General features: G+C 44.7%; 1 protein-coding gene across 1 annotated transcript in view; it reads left to right on the forward strand.

Annotated features, from left to right (window-relative positions):
* fer (fer (fps/fes related) tyrosine kinase) overlaps nucleotides 1–16,092 on the forward strand; it is a 57,608-nt gene that overhangs the window by 13,340 nt on the left and 28,176 nt on the right. Inside the window, exons 3-12 of the mRNA XM_066711578.1 lie at nucleotides 1,068–1,241; nucleotides 1,601–1,700; nucleotides 4,471–4,654; nucleotides 6,053–6,190; nucleotides 6,398–6,517; nucleotides 6,960–7,082; nucleotides 7,928–8,117; nucleotides 11,053–11,148; nucleotides 12,938–13,141; nucleotides 13,338–13,460. Coding sequence (XP_066567675.1) covers nucleotides 1,068–1,241; nucleotides 1,601–1,700; nucleotides 4,471–4,654; nucleotides 6,053–6,190; nucleotides 6,398–6,517; nucleotides 6,960–7,082; nucleotides 7,928–8,117; nucleotides 11,053–11,148; nucleotides 12,938–13,141; nucleotides 13,338–13,460 — 1,452 coding nt within the window. The remainder of the gene's footprint in view (nucleotides 1–1,067; nucleotides 1,242–1,600; nucleotides 1,701–4,470; nucleotides 4,655–6,052; nucleotides 6,191–6,397; nucleotides 6,518–6,959; nucleotides 7,083–7,927; nucleotides 8,118–11,052; nucleotides 11,149–12,937; nucleotides 13,142–13,337; nucleotides 13,461–16,092) is intronic.

The following is a 16,092-nucleotide window of genomic DNA, read 5'->3' on the forward strand; positions in this document are numbered from 1 at the left end:
GCAGCTGTGGGCTCATTAATTTAAAATCGCTGATTGGGCCACGAGGTTAAGAAATGATTCTCACAGACTTCTGATAGGAAGAAAGTTTGCTAAGGTAACAGAGCTCAGAGTGTGTCCCGAGTTATTCGAAAGTGGTTGTGTAAGGCTGGCAAACATTCACCCGTTCTAGCAAACGAGAGAACATAAGAACATAAGAGAGGACCTGGAGAAGCATAATAAAGAAAGGCAAAAGCTTCTTATTATAATTGCTGGTCCCTCATTCTCAAGATCTTGCCATCTAGGTAGACAAGGAAGTGGTATTTGGAGTTTCAATTTAGATATTTTCCTTTGCTTGTTGACATGCATTGAAGGCTAACATCTGTGTAGGATTGGTAAAACCCTTGGGTCCACAGTGATCAATCTACAATATCTTCAGATTCAGAAAACATCAACCACCTATGTGTTGTCCCCCACACGGGAATAGCAGGGCACAATCTGGAACAATATGAGTTTCAGGTAAAGGCTGAAGAGATATGGTTTAGGACCCAGTTCTCCGCTTTGAATGTGTGCCGATGTTTGTGGTTTGGTAATCTTTAAAACACCTGGCACGACAGACAAATATCTTCTCTGTGCTCGTCTTTACATTCATGTTTTGAAGAACATATACAAGAAAACATCGCTGCCGGCTACATATATTACTAGTTTTGTTAGGAAGTCTTGCACCAAATTGGAAGAAAAGCTGACATATAAACTGTATGAATCTGTATCCAAGCCTGATCCTTTTAATTCCTCAGCAATGCAGAGAACAGGCAGCCCTGCTGGGGAGTTCATTGCCGCTCACTGGCTCACATGGTCTTGCACCCATGCGTTTGTGTGTGCGATCTGAACCTGGCTGTTCGTGTTATTGAACATGACGGACACAAGTTGGCGCTCGCCTGTCGTCTCTCCAGAACGAGGGCAGGGTCTCGGGAACAGAACGCTCCTCGTATGAAGGGGATGGATACGGCACTGGCTACAGGGGAGGGAGGGACAGAATGGTCTGTATCTGAATGTGAGCGCTCAATTCTCCGTTCTGTTCTTCCCTTCAGTCCTGGACGCATATGGTACAGCAGACCGAACAGCTCAGCAAAATCATGAAGTCCCACGCTGAGGAGCTGAACTCTGGGCCGCTGCACAGACTGACCATGATGATCAAGGATAAGCAGCAGGTCAAGAAGAGCTACCACAGCATCCACCAGCAGATCGAGTCCGAGATGAACAAAGTAAAGCCTTTTCTACGCTGTTTTTTCCTCTTTTTGAGAGTGAGATGCAAGGGAGTTAAACGCAGCCAATCACACGTCAGGGTGCACTGCGGTTGTCTTTATCTCGAGAGGCAGAGTGCGATCTTTAAACACTTGATGTGAGATGAGAGAGGGCAGGGCAGCCATGCAGTAGTGCAAATGAAGCAGAAAGTACAATTAACTAATGAGTAATTGTTTTAGAAATAAATCACATGATGCAAATGAAAACAGATGATTTAGTCCATGCATATTTTCCCACATTACTATATAAGATTCATTTGGTTTAATATGAATGATTAATTAATTGATCGATTAATTTATTGTATGTGTTTTTGTCCCAGGTAACGAAGAGTGACTTGGAAAAATTAAAAGGAACTTACAGACAACTAACAAAAGATGCCAATTGTGCCAAAGAGAAGTACAAGGAAGCCCTTATGAAAGGTGTGGTTTACTTTTTATTTTAGTCGTTCCTCAGAACTGGCTTTACTTAGTACTAGAGTCGAACATCAGCTTTTATGTTTGGCGTATCCTGTCATCCTTGAGACCCATGTTTAGTTACACTTAAAATATCTGTGTATGTGTGTGTCCGTTCTACCCAAAGTGTAACAAAATGTGTAGGATGTGAAGGATGTCTTTATTATTGTTACCATTTGAAACAAGACACTCTTACGCATTTATGAATGTTTGAAAGCCTTAAAACAGGCTTAATTTTCCAATGACGTCATTTTGAAATTGTTACTCTTTATGTTACTTTTAATAACCAGAGGAACAGCTTAAAACGTGCGGTGAGTTTGTGCATCTGCAGTGGTTTTTGCGGGTGGATTGCGTATGACTTGCATGCTTTGTGCTTGTAACAACTCCAGGGTGATTGAGGGATCTGTCCTGTATCCATTGCTTGCTCACACCTATATATTCAGGACATTTAGAAAGTCTGAGTTAATCTGCATTGAAGTGGTCTCATGTTTCCTTGTGTATTCGTCATTCGACACATACCAGCATTCGAACACACGGCCTCTCACGCAGCAATGAGACATGATGAGAAGATACGACTCCTTTTACTGCCCGACCTGATTGCGCTTCTAGGAACAGGAAGAAACCAGTTGTGGTTTATACCCAGTAAAGGGATTGTAAAAGTAATTTACATATTAGATAATGTCCATATAATCAAAAACAACGTACCTCCCCGAACACAGCATGTGATTAGCAGAAGTGTATTTTATTTCAGTTAAAAAACAAATGATGAATCAATCCATCTACAAACAGCCCTTTGTCCCTTGGTTAAGGTTTGCAAATGTGGGCAGGTGTACACTTGGCATTTTGGCATTTTCCCCAGATGCGTACTCTTATTTAAGAATTCAGTAAATATCGTTTAAACATCGGTTGTTACGAATATGTAATACGTAAATAGTGACTTATTCGCCAGGGAAATATTATTCTAAGATCGACATTAGAAGCCTTGTGTTCCTATTTGAAACCAGACCAATTTGCAACCCCTGTGATCAGAGAGAACCTAGGACAGGCCTTTTTTCATTTATTGCTCTTTTAAATGTTTTGTTTTTATGATAACGAGGATTGATTTATTATTAAAAAAGCTGTGATCTATTTTGCATGCATGTGATGCAGTTCATTATTATATTCTGTTCTTTGCACATGATGATAAAAGTGAGTTTGCAGTAGCTCTTGCATCAGGGGGGGAAATTGTGTTCTATTGTGTGCATGCTCCCGTGATGAAGTGCATGTTATGACACATGAACAGTCCAGTGCATGTGAATATTGAATCTGTTTCAGACAGACCCTGCTTGTTTGTTTTTAAAACAGGACGACAATAAAACAAACACAAAGGTTTTGCTAATGAAGGAGGATTTTCAATCTTGTGAAAAAGACACAATTGCTACCAGCTCAGAGTCACAGAGGGATTAGAGCACATCCAGCCATGCCCGGGGGGATTTCTCTGTCTCTGACTCATTCGATGCTCTCCAGAGGGCCGGGGCCTAATCAGCTTTGGACTTGGAAATAAAATGATTTCTGCGATCTCGGCAAAGTCCTGCTGGACATTAATTTGCTTCATAAAATCCTTCCCGTGATTCAGTATTGAGGAGCTTAGAGGGGGCGTTGTATTTGGGCCACTTGTCCTGCTGTAAAAGTTGTAAAAGTGTCAGCCACAGTTTCGTGGAGTGTGTTTCCTTCTCTACATACGACTTCAGATAGTTGTAAAGCTTATAGTCAAGCAGTGCTTCATTGGAGGAGAAATGTATCCAATCTCCCTTTTACACTGTGTTCTCCTTGTTGCATCGCCTGCTATACCTGTTCTCTGTGTGACTGCTGATTTCTGTGTTTCTGATTCTAACAGACGTTAGACTAAAGTGCTTCATCCGTGGGCTTCCGAACTTTGTGTTACGCTGATATGCTTCCCTGCTCTTTCCTCCGAGACCTTTCTGACAACTCGTCTGGAAATTACAAAACGCAACCGTTTGTAATTTGATAGGTAAACAAAAGAGTGGTGTTATCACTTGTATTTCCTCAAATTTGCTCCAGTAGAGAAGTTTACTTTTTTATACAAGCTCACTTTCCATGACAATGTTACACCAATGCATAGGGATTGTGTCACTCGTTCTTCCTCTCTGGGCTCTAGTACAATGAAAAAGAAAACTTTCCCACCGTGTTTTCGATCAATAAGAGCATAAGTGACCACAGTTTTAACATCTGGTGCTGTTTCTTTGGCCCTCACCAAACATTCCCACATTCTCACCGATAAACCCAACTCTCTGTACATCCAGCTCCTACAACACTTCCAAGTCTATACATAAGAACATAAGAAAGTGTCCAATCGAGAGGAGCCCATTCGCCCCATCGTGCTCGTTTGGTGTCCATTAATAACTAAGTGATCAAGGATCCTATCCAGTCTGTTTTTGAATGTTCCCAAATTGTCTCTTCAGCCACATCACTGGGGAGTTTGTTCAGATTGTGACGCCTCTCTGTGTGAAGAAGTGTCTCCTGTTTTCTGTCTCGAATGCCTTGAATCCCAATTTCCATTTGTGTCCCCGGGTGCGTGTGTCCCTGCTGATCTGGAAAAGCTCCTCTGGTTTATACATGTGCATTGTGGTTGTTGTTTTAATGTGTTTTTATCATATCACTGTATAGTTCTCATAAAATGGAACAATTTGAAATGAAACCCTCGCCCATCTCTGACCTCTGACCCTCTCCCATCCAGGGAAAGAGCCGGAGAAGGCCAGGGAGCGCTACGACAAGGCCACCATGAAGCTGCACAACCTCCACAACCAGTACGTGCTGGCGGTGCGCAGTGCCCAGTTGCACCAGGAGCTGTACCACGACGCCACCCTGCCGCAGCTGCTGGACTCACTGCAGACGATGCAAGAGGAGATGATAAGTGCAGTGTGAGTCTCCTCTTCATTGTCTTTAGATCTGTGTGTTTCTTTCCCTTCCGAGTTTTTGGGAGAATGTGGGAGAGCTCTTGAAAAGGAAGTTATTGATCATAGGCTGTGTGGCCGGCTGACCAGCTTCTGATTGGCTGAGTTCAGTAGGTCTCTCTGTGCATCTGTGTGTCTCTGTGTGTGTAGCAGATATCAAACACAGGCATGTTTTGCTGTTTTTTGCATGTCTGTTTCCGTCACACTGGTATGATCCCTGTGGCACTGTAACACCGCTTTTCACTTTTAAATCCTGGCCATATCTGATATAGATACTGTGTTCAGGTTTATTTATTTTGTGTATCTAGATTTGATTCCTACTGCAGACAAGTACAAGAAGCGTGTGTTTATGACCTGGCGTCCTACAGCCAGAAGGCTCCAGGTTGTGACAGCCGCTGTGCTCTTGTTCACAGATGGTGACACAGCAGTAACTATCACACTTATTAGACATGGCCGTTCCATGGGATTTCCTTCAGTTATTTTCTTTGTCACTGTAGGAAAATTGAGCTTTAGCTGGAAATTATAATTGCGCACTTGGAGTTAATAACAAAGGTTTAGGAGGGATGACATCTCCTTGTTGTGTGACATGTCCTCCCCCCTCCCAGCACCTGTCAATTTGCACCTCCACCGCGTCTCCAAATTCCCGACAAAGCATCTAACAAACAGGCCTGTTCGCCAATGTGGCATTTGGAGATTAGTTTTAGTTAAGAACAATAAAATGATTCTGCCACCAACACCAACATCAATCTGAAACAATGAAACAACTGCAATAAAGACAGCTGAGCAGCCCAGGATTGTTCGCTACTTAAAATATCAAAAGAACATTAATAGACAGGAAATTGTACATCTAGCAACAATCATATCATAGAAGCTGATCACTTTATTGGTATTTTATTGTATACTTGTTAATAATGTATTATATGTGTTGTGCACGGGTGTGTGGGGATCTCGACGATATATGTATCATAAAATGTAAAAATAAATGCCAGTACAGTTTAAAGGTATGTTTTATGGTGTCACGGATTGGAATTAACTCTTCTTCCTTCCTTCCAAACCTCTGACCTGTAGTGTATAGAAATCCTGATGGCTTATAATGTTGTAAAGTGCTACAATACTGCAGCGAAAAAGTACAGCATCAATTACTACAGTTTTATATATCACACCAATTGTGTAGATGTGTGTACCAGGGATTCCCCGAATAACATGAAAGAATCATTTAAGGGCACGTTTGTAGCTCTTTGTAATATTTTCAATCCAGAATTTTATAATAAAAAGAAATGAAGGAATTTGCAGTTTTGGCACGGGTCTGTATTGGACTGAGACGGTTTGTATTCTTATTTCTCTGGTTTGATTGTTTGTTTCCAGGAAAGGGATTTTGGAAGAGTATAGCGAAATCACCAGCCTGTTGTCAGATGAAATCGTCAACGTTCACAAGGAGATCCACACGTCCATAGAGCAGATCGACCCGACCACAGAGTATGACAGTTTCATCGAGGTTTGCAGGTGCGGCGCTTGGATTATATTAACGATAATCGGCCTATTGTAAAAGTTGAGTACTTTGAGAATATCTCAATGTGTTGCGAAGTAAACTACTCGTATTATCCATTTAATAACTTTAATAACTGCCCTGTTTTATTGTGGAAATGGCTTCACATTACTTGAGCTCCGGACCTTAGTAAACGGCATGTCGTCCGAAATGTCTTTCAACAGATCGCCGGAAGTCAAACAGCCGGCTGTAGAGTTTGACGTTTCTCTCCTGGAGGAGACGGAGAACCTGCAAGCGAACGAGATCCTGTGGAATAATCTGACGGCAGACAGTTTACAAGCAGTGTGAGTGGAAATACTGGAGATAAAATGAGCTGTAAGGTTAAAGTCCTGTCCTGGACAATCCATACGGACATGGCATTATTTTCCATTCGGCCTTATCTTATCATCGGCCTCTGATGTGTAGTTGGAGCTGCTGGGACGTTCGCAGGCGAGCGGAGAATCAATCGAAAGCGTAAACACTGTTTTAAAATGGAAAGTAAACACAGTGAAGTGTAGAAGAACGCAGAGTCCTTAAATAGTATTTTCATCACTGTGTTTATAGAGACAGTTTTTATGCATGTTGTAAGTATTAAAAACACTTCTGATAAACATTAGATGGAACTAGAAGAGAAAAAGCAAACAAATAAAAAAGGACAAAAACAAAATGGCAACAAACAATGTCAGGGACTAGAGATCCCCAGTGATTATGAACAGGCCTGTCTGTGTCCGCTCTCTCCGTCCGCAGGCTGAAGTCAACGTCCGACGAACTGGGCCTGACCCAGCAGAGCCTGCAGAGCAAGGAGGAGCTGATGCAGGACTTGGAGAAGAAGATCGAGGAGTCGACCAAGTCCTGCGAAAAGAAATCGGAGTATGTATCGCACCGACCCTCTCTCGCGTGCTTGTGAACATGTGAGGCTCTGTACATTCGAACAGTAGGCACGGGGATTCGATTACGATACTTTTATTCCCACCAAAGATGCAGATCTCCGCCGGGGTCCCCCCCCCCCACTCTTCCCAGTCCTCTGGACACGTTGACCCGCTCTGCTCCCTCACCCTGCTTTCATACCATAAATGGTTCCCAGGCATGTGAGCCGCTGTGTGTGTGTGTGTGTGTGTGTGTGTGTGTGTGTGTGTGGGGGGGGGGGGTTTTCTCATCACATTCCTCGTGTTTGATCTGTGTGAGATCTGATGTCGGGACACTTGACTGGGCCTTATTTGGAGAGCATTCTGAGCCGAGCGAGTTTCTGTGTGAGGAGCAAACGAGCTCTGAGACCGGAGACACCCTGCTCGGCTGCAGGGAGGTTTAAAAGCATACAGTTTCAAATATATATTTTAAACAAATTACAATGTTCAGAGGCACAATTTCTTGCCTGCTCGTGCCGCAGGGAAGGAGCTCTGTCCTGGTAGACCCCCATCGTTCATACCAGGCCGTGTCCTCACATGTTTTGTAGACTTTTGTAGATCTATACCACTCACACGCACACACACACACACACACACACACACACACACTTGAAGTATATTGCCACCTAGTGGACAATCAGGGTCCTGGACCTGCAAGTCTTTTCATTTACATACAAACCAATACAGGGGAAAGCTGAATCGGTGGGAACTGCACCACACCCCTCGTGAATCCATTGTGGCGGGGATCTACCCCAGAGCCAGGGCAGAGGGATGTGTCTACCCCCTAACCCTCCACCCTGTGTCTTCCAGCATCGTGTTGCTGCTCAGTCAGAAACAAGCCCTGGAGGAGCTGAAGCAGACCATCCAGCTGCTGCGATGCACCGAGGCCAAGCTGAGCACCCAGAAGAACCTCCTGGAACAGAAGATGCAGGACAACGAGGGGAAGGAGCCCCCGCCGGTGGTCAACTACGAGGAGGACGCGCGGTCGGTCAACTCCATGGTGAGTGTCTCTGTCGCAGCGCATCGCACTCGTCAGAGCCATTCAACACGTGTGTCATATTCCTGGGCATGTGTTTATATAAGGCAGCGTGCTTTGAGCTGTGTTCCTCCTTCATTTACACTCTCACTGCATCATAATGGATTCAACTTGTAGCTCCTTGTAAGAAGAAGAATATAAGAAAGTGTCCAATCGAGAGGAGGCCATTCGCCCCATCGTGCTCGTTTGGTGTCCATTAATAACTGAGTGATCAAGGATCCTATCCAGTCTGTTTTTGAATGTTCCCAAATTGTCTCTTCAGCCACATCGCTGGGAAGTTTGTTCAGATTGTGACGCCTCTCTGTGTGAAGAAGTGTCTCCTGTTTTCTGTCTTGAATGCCTTGAAGCCCAATTTCCATTTGTGTCCCCGGGTGCGTGTGTCCCTGCTGATCTGGAAAAGCTCCTCTGGTTTGATGTGGTCGATGCCTTTCATGATGTTGAAGACTTGGATCAAGTCCCCACGTAGTCTCCTCTATTCCAGGGTGAAAAGGTTCAGTTCCTCAGTCTCTCAGTAGGACATTCCCTTCAGACATGCAATAAGTCTGGTTGCTCTCCTCTGAACTGCCTCTAGAGCAGCGATATCTTTCTTGAAGTGTGGAGCCCAGAACTGTCCACAGTATCCAGATGAGCTCTAACTAGCGCATTGTACAGTCTGAACATCACTGCCCTTGTTCTCAATTCTACACTTTTGACAATATACCCTAGCATTGTGTTTGCCTTTTTTATTGCTTCCCCACATTGTTTGGATGGAGAAAGTGAGGAGTCCACGTAGACTCATAGGTCTTTCTCATGTGTTACTTCATCTAGTTCTATTCCTCCCATAGTGTCATTATAGTGGACATTTCTGTTACCTGCATGTTTTACCTTGCACTTGTCCACATTGAATTTCATCTGCCAGGTGTCGCCCACAACTTCTCCGTGCCTAAGTTCTCTCTCAGGCACCACCGGCATCCACCAGTAGATGGCAGTGTGAGGTCAATTTTCACAATTTCTCTTCAGCCACGATGATCAAACCGTTCCTCAGATTTGATTTCTTGGACTTGCTTGTAAAGGGGTCTTATTTCTAGTCATTTAGTAATAGAAAAATAAACTCTGCATGAAGTTAGACTTGTTTTTCTGAGGAAGCATTGTATTAATGAAATGTATTTTAAAAGCTCACACCACTCAGTTGGCGCTCTCTGTGCCGACTGCAGCCAGCTGTTGTGTTGACGAAGTGAGGTGCTTTCCACAGTTCTTATTTAGTTAAATTACGAGGACATGAATTCGGGCAACGGAATGCTTGACCGTCGGTTGGTGAGCTCTTGAATGTCCAGAAGCCACTGGAGAGACACAGCCTCGCGGGAATCTAGTTCTGTGGGCTGATTGTGTGTCGAGCTTTAGTGTCCCGCGCTTGGAGTGGAAATAAACACTTGATTGGTACTCTCGTTTGGCACACCGCTGTGCTCTCCCTTCTCCAGATCCGTTGTGGTGTGTGGTTGTCGGCCGATGGGCGGCACTAGAGGTCCCTGCGGAGTGTGTGGGCTGAGCTTTTCAGGTATTCGGTGCCAGATGGTCTCGGGTCAGACCTTGGAGACCGGGCGAGACACCAGGCAGCCGTGAAGAACGAATTACCCGGCCATGCAGGTTAGAGACGTACGAGAAGGGGCCAGATATACCGGCCTTGCAGAGTGACAGAACTGCCAGTGGTTTAGTTTCACTGATCCTTTAACTCCTCCAGTTATTGGCTGGACAACAATTTCAGGAAAATAACAAGTAACAAATACTGTATGAAACAGGGCCCATCACCAGAGCCTCGGGCCGTCCCAGCAGGCACCGCCGCTGAGAGCAGTAGACGGGCGCCCACTGATGTCCTCCTGCTCTGGCTGCCCAACCTCAGGAAGCATTGTTCGAACAGCGACTCCCGTGGCAGTCATTTAGCTGCCGCTAATCCCCGCGATCCGTTTGTGTGAAACAGCTCCTTTATCTCGTCATTACCTGAGACGTGAGAAACGAGCCGCTCATCCCCAGCCCTTGCGAACCCCCGCATGTGTCTTTAATCCCTTGATGTAAGAATTGACCTGTCGGCGGACGGGAACCTGTTATCTCGAAGGGCCCATGATTCAGAGGGCCGCTCGGAGCTGTATATGGAGGGGGGGGGGGTGGAGATAGAGAGAGAGAGAGAGAGAGAGAGAGCGCGAGAGAGCGAGCGCTCAGTGTGTGCTGTGCTTTTATAGCCCCCCAGCCACCGCCCCCTCGGGAGAAAGAGTACTCACACCTTGCCCGGGGCAGTTTTATCCCTGCACCCTCTGCTCAGAGAACACGTCTGGGACACCCTCGACTTATTACCCCACGCCAAACTCATGCCATCCCTCTAAACACAGTCATCTTGTGGTTGGCGGGGATTTGGGGGATCAGCTGAGTATCCCTTTTGCTTGAAGAGATCAAATGAGAGAGACAGACCGGACACACTTTCTCACACAAGCGCAGGCGAGGGCAGCCAAGCTTGGGGCTGAAAATAAATAAATCAGCAACATCTCGGGGCAATTCACCGGAGGAGTCTCAATCCTAGATCTCCACTAGAAAACTGGCCTGGGGGCAGATGCTTGTGCCCCGGGGTACTCTGAGTTTGCCACGTTTTCAGTCTCGTTGGGTCGTTGCCCTTCAGATCTGACAGATGCTGGAGTGACACTGATGATCGATCTGCCTTTTCACCCCTATTCGCTGAGGGAGAGCCAATACAACACACAAACTGAGCTGCTTTTATTGTTTCTCTGTAAATAAATCATATTGTTTACCTCTATAGTAGAGTGTTGTCTATTTGTATTCTTAAATGTGCTTTTTAAAACCTTTCAGACGCAATGAATCCACCGATCGTATATGTTTGCCACAGAAAAATAAATGTTACGTGTTTGTCTTGCAGGACAAAAGCAAAGACAGGATCTCCAAGTTCGACACCTTGCGCCACTCCATCGCTGGGATCATACGCTCCCCGAAGTCCGTCCTGGGCTCGTCGTCGGTGAGTAGCTGATGTTTTCATAAAGTGATGTCGAGCTTCAGACCCTGTCCACGGATCACAGTTGCGCTCTGACCTCCTGTGCCGAAACGTGAAATTTTAAGATTGAAAACAGCTCTTTATTCTTTTAAAAAGAGCGCCTGGGATCGCGGTGTATGCCGAGAACGGAAAGCGTGGCCCACCCATGTATCACACGCTACAGCACGGAGAACTCATTACCGACCCCCCAGGATACCTTGTGCGGAGATCCGGGGCTGCTGGCACGAGACGCGCAGAGACAGTTATGGGAACTCGTTGTATCAGGATCAATTAGCCATGCCAAGGACACGCGGTATTACAGGAGTTATTGCCAATTATTCCCCCTCCATGCTTAACTTCCTGTCTCCCAAAGCCCCTCCTCTGCATTTGAGGCAGAGATGGTGTAATCACATTTGACAGCGCCCAGATTGAAGTTTACTTGAAGGAAACTGATTTCAGAGCAGTTGCCAAATTAAAGCACATGAGCATGTTGATTCTTCTTTACGAACCCAAATATTAGAGTTATGGTTTCATCTCTCTATATGTGTGTTTATTCTTTGCTTCATCTTAGACCTTAAAAAAATACATTTGATTAATTGAATATCAGGAAGAAGGTGCGACAAGCTGAGTGCAATACTGTGCTTGACAGGCATGTACAACCGACTCTATGGTGTGAGACGCCGTTTCTCAGGCTGGAAAGATGAGGAATTGTGACTGTTTAGAAAAAAAAACATGTGGGCTTGTAAATTAGTTTCTGTGTCTGGTGTTAATTAGTTTAGGTAATGCTTTATCAAAGAAAACCATGTGCTTGAAATGGCTTCTCTGAGGAGGACTTCAGTCGGGGGCTCACAACAAGCTGTCTTGTGTCAGAAAATATTTCCTGTTTTACTTTCAATGTATATGTGTATTAAACACACACCATCTACTCCTGTCACTGCATCACAGTGTGTCGTGCTGTGGACTGTGATTTCTCTTTCTTGTCTTGCCAGATAGGTGCGTGATATTATTAGTTTCCCATCTTTTGACACAGTTGAGTGTTAAGAACATAAGACAGTGTCCAGTCGAGAGGAGCCCATTCGCCCCATCGTGCTCGTTTGGTGTCCATTAATAACTAAGTGATCAAGGATCCTATCCAGTCTGTTTTTGAATGTTCCCAAATTGTCTCTTCAGCCACATCGCTGGGGAGTTTGTTCAGATTGAGACGCCTCTCTGTGTGAAGAAGTGTCTCCTGTTTTCAGTCTTGAATGCCTTGAAGCCCAATTTCCATTTGTGTCCCCGGGTGCGTGTGTCCCTGCTGATCTGGAAAAGCTCCTCTGGTTTGATGTGGTCGATGCCTTTCATGATTTTGAAGACTTGGATCAAGTCCCCACGTGGTCTCCTCTGTTCCAGGGTGAAAAGGTTCAGGTCCTCAGTCTCTCAGTAGGACATTCCCTTCAGACCTGGAATAAGTCTGGTTGCTCTCCTCTGAACTGCCTCTAGAGCAGCGATATCTTTCTTGAAGTGTGGAGCCCAGAACTGTCCACAGTATCCAGATGAGCTCTAACTAGTGCATTGTACAGTCTGAACATCACTGCCCTTGTTCTCAATTCTACACTTTTGACAAACTCTGTTTGCCTTTTTTATTGCTTCCCCACGTTGTTTGGATGGAGAAAGTGAGGAGTCCACATAGACTCCTTTCTCATGCGTTACTTCTTAAGCGTAAGTGTTGAACCCGAGGTAGAGGTAGAACCAGGTATCTCAGCATCCGTTTTTTTGTTTTGTTTTCCCCATCCAGTTCTTTGATGTGATCCCCACCAGCGAGAAGCCCCTGGGGGACCAGGAGTGGTACCACGGCGCCATCCCCCGGATCGAGGCACAGGAGCTGTTGAAGCAGCAGGGGGACTTCTTGGTGCGCGAGAGCCACGGCAAGCCGGGCGAGTACGTGCTCTCGGTCTTCTCGGACGGCCAGCGCCGGCACTTCATCATCCAGTTTGCAGACGTGAGTATCGGGAAGAACATCCGTGCAGGAAAACCGGGCGAACGGAATAAGAGCTGTTCGCATGATCACACGCAACTTACACGAACAAGACTTTATTTGTCATCTCGGGACTCGCTGAAGATGAATTGTTCATTGTCTGTTTCTTGAGTTTTGTTTGGCTCTCATGCTCCTGTCGTTGTCTTTTTCACCTCCACAGAATCAGTATCGATTTGAAGGCACTGGTTTTCCGACGATTCCTCAACTAATAGAGCACCATTATACTACAAAGCAAGTTATTACCAAAAAGTCGGGAGTTGTGCTGCTGAATCCTGTTGTCAAGGTAAACCTCTTTCATAATTTTTCATGGCCATGATTTGATTCATTCATATTGGAAGGCGTTGTTTTGCATTTTGGATGTTCCCATTATTTTCAAAGGTTTCTGTAATTAGGTTGATGTTAGACTTCCTCACATCTTCAGTGATGTTTCCTAACACTTGTGCACAGCTCACTGCAATTAACGATCGATTTGGGGTTTTGGGTTATGGCTCTTCTTCGGATGTTGTCTTGTTCCTTCAGAGATCTTTTCATCTTCTGGTGATGTGCTAGTTGCTTCAAATTCCCACAGTGTCGGGCGTTATTTTATCGAACCGCTGTGATGCATCTCGGTCTTCTTGTTGGTCATGAAGATCACTAAATCAGTTCTCCATTTCTAATTTGTTCTCTGGTTGATGATCTCTGAGGTTCGTGACATCGATCGGCTTGTTTGGTTTCCTCATTAGTTTCCTTCTTTCCACTTTGCCATTGAGATGACTTCTGCACCCAGAAAGTGTGGTCGCCTCCTGGATTGAATCCGTTTAGGACAGCGCAGTCTCCTTAAGGTGTAATCTGTTTCACTCTTTCTTCCATTAGGACTTCTCCAGGTGCATTTTCTTGTCGTCTTTCTCTTGAAAGGAGAAAATGTGATAAAAAGAGTAGCCTATTCTGCAAATTTCACTGCATAGGACAAAGAACATCTGAAGAACTATAGGACTATTAGTCTAGTTCCTACAACAAAGCTTCCGAGTATATCTTTGCAGCTATTTTTTTCTTTTCTTTAATGAATGCAGTAATTGTATGTTTTTTGTCGTTTGTTATGAATCCACTCCGCATTACTGCTTTCTCCAGCCATTCACTGAACCACTCATACTCGGGTGTTGGGTCTCAGCTGAGCTCTTTGCCATCAGGACGTGAAGGGCTTCGGTCCCTCCTGAGTTCTGGTGTCGGAAGTTTTCCTTTCCTGTCACTTTCTGCGCACGTCAAGCCTGTACATTATTCCTTCGAAGTGTCTTCCTTCGAGGTTCTCAGAAGGCATTAATACCAACCCATCAGGTCCCAGAAGTCCTTTGCACCCCCCACCCACTCGCTCCTTCTCTTATTTCTATTACGGTTAAGAAATATTGCCTTTGGTCTGCTTTGGCAATCATATTGAGCGTGAGAGAGTTTTCTTTCTTTGTTTTCATCTGGGCGAGTGACAGGATTGTAAAGACCTGCGACTCATCTTTCACATCCGCGGGATTTATTTTCATTGCGCTCACCTCTAACCGCGCGCTAAGTGTGCCGAACGAGGGCTGACATCAGCATGAAGCGAGGTTTAGTGGAAACAGCTGCATTATTTGCTTTTATTTACGTCTCGAAGATTGATTCTCGCATGATATGGCCACCGCCATCATCATAACACATTATGTTTGTCGTTTTCAATTTTACAGTGCAATATTGGGGACTTCTGTAGCGTAGCCGTGCTGAACACTTTCGCGGGGAGGAAATTGTTTCACTGATACGTTCGGATTTTCAGACTGAGAACTAGAGCCGGTGTTGTTTTAGGTAGAGTGGTCCGAGATTAGTGCTAATCAGGGTTGTGAATCTTCTGTTCAGGTCAACCTAATGAAATGCATTGCCTTTTTACTCATATTCTGCTTTCTAGTTATAAAACATGTTTGTGAAATCAAGCTCGGTGGAAGTAGTGGGTCCAGATCAATACTTTTGTCTTGAATTGTAGTCAGAGAGAGTTGGAAAGGATTTCGGGACAGGAGGCTTCCAATTAGGGACGTGACAGCTTCAAGGGAAGTGCTTTAATAAACCTTCTGCAGTGAAATGTAATATTTGGGTTTATAAGTGTCTGAGCTGCACTGAGTTCAGGACTGACCAAACGCAGCTGTAGAATAAAGACGTTAAATACTGTTTCCAGAGTAATTAGAAATATATACTGCATGCACTGAATAGTTGTGAAAGGCCACACATTTTGATTATCGTAATTTAAAATCCTGGATTGATAATGCATCCAATATATGGCAGGATGTGTATTTTTAATACACCTAAACAGCGGTAAAGATCAGTAGAGCCACCAGAAAAACAGCCCGCCGGTTTTGGCAGGATTATCCCACTCAGCTCCGAAGCCTCTTTGACATTATAGTATTCTGCTTAATTCAGCCATAATTGTTATCATCATTGTCATTCTGTGGGTAATGACTATTGTCATTAGGGCTAGACAGACGTATAGAAAGTCCATTAGCTAAGTGTTTTTAAATAGTCTTCCTGAAACCATTTGGCCACTTCCAAAGCGGAGCAGTGAAACTCGGCCAGTGGGATCTGCGTTTAACGAGGAGAGTGATTTCAGGACCATCACTGTGTAATGATGTCATGATTCATGGACCAGACACTCCAACAAGGCCCATTCGGAGGATAATGGAAATGGAGCCTGTTTCTGTGGGGAATATTAGATCACATTAAACTACACTATGTGGAGCTGGAATATTGCTGCCCGTAGAGAGATACTGAATAGATAGTCCAGTCACTGTATTTGTTATCAACGTAGATTGCAATCTGAAGAAAATCTATTCCAGTTTGTGTTTTCTAAAACGAGATACGTGTTGAGAACAAAAGGCACTTTAGAGAGCAGAAAGCATCAATAACTGATCGGGGTTTTCGAGCCGGTG

The sequence above is a fragment of the Amia ocellicauda genome, chromosome 8, assembly GCF_036373705.1.
Source record: "Amia ocellicauda isolate fAmiCal2 chromosome 8, fAmiCal2.hap1, whole genome shotgun sequence".
NCBI lineage: Eukaryota > Metazoa > Chordata > Actinopteri > Amiiformes > Amiidae > Amia > Amia ocellicauda.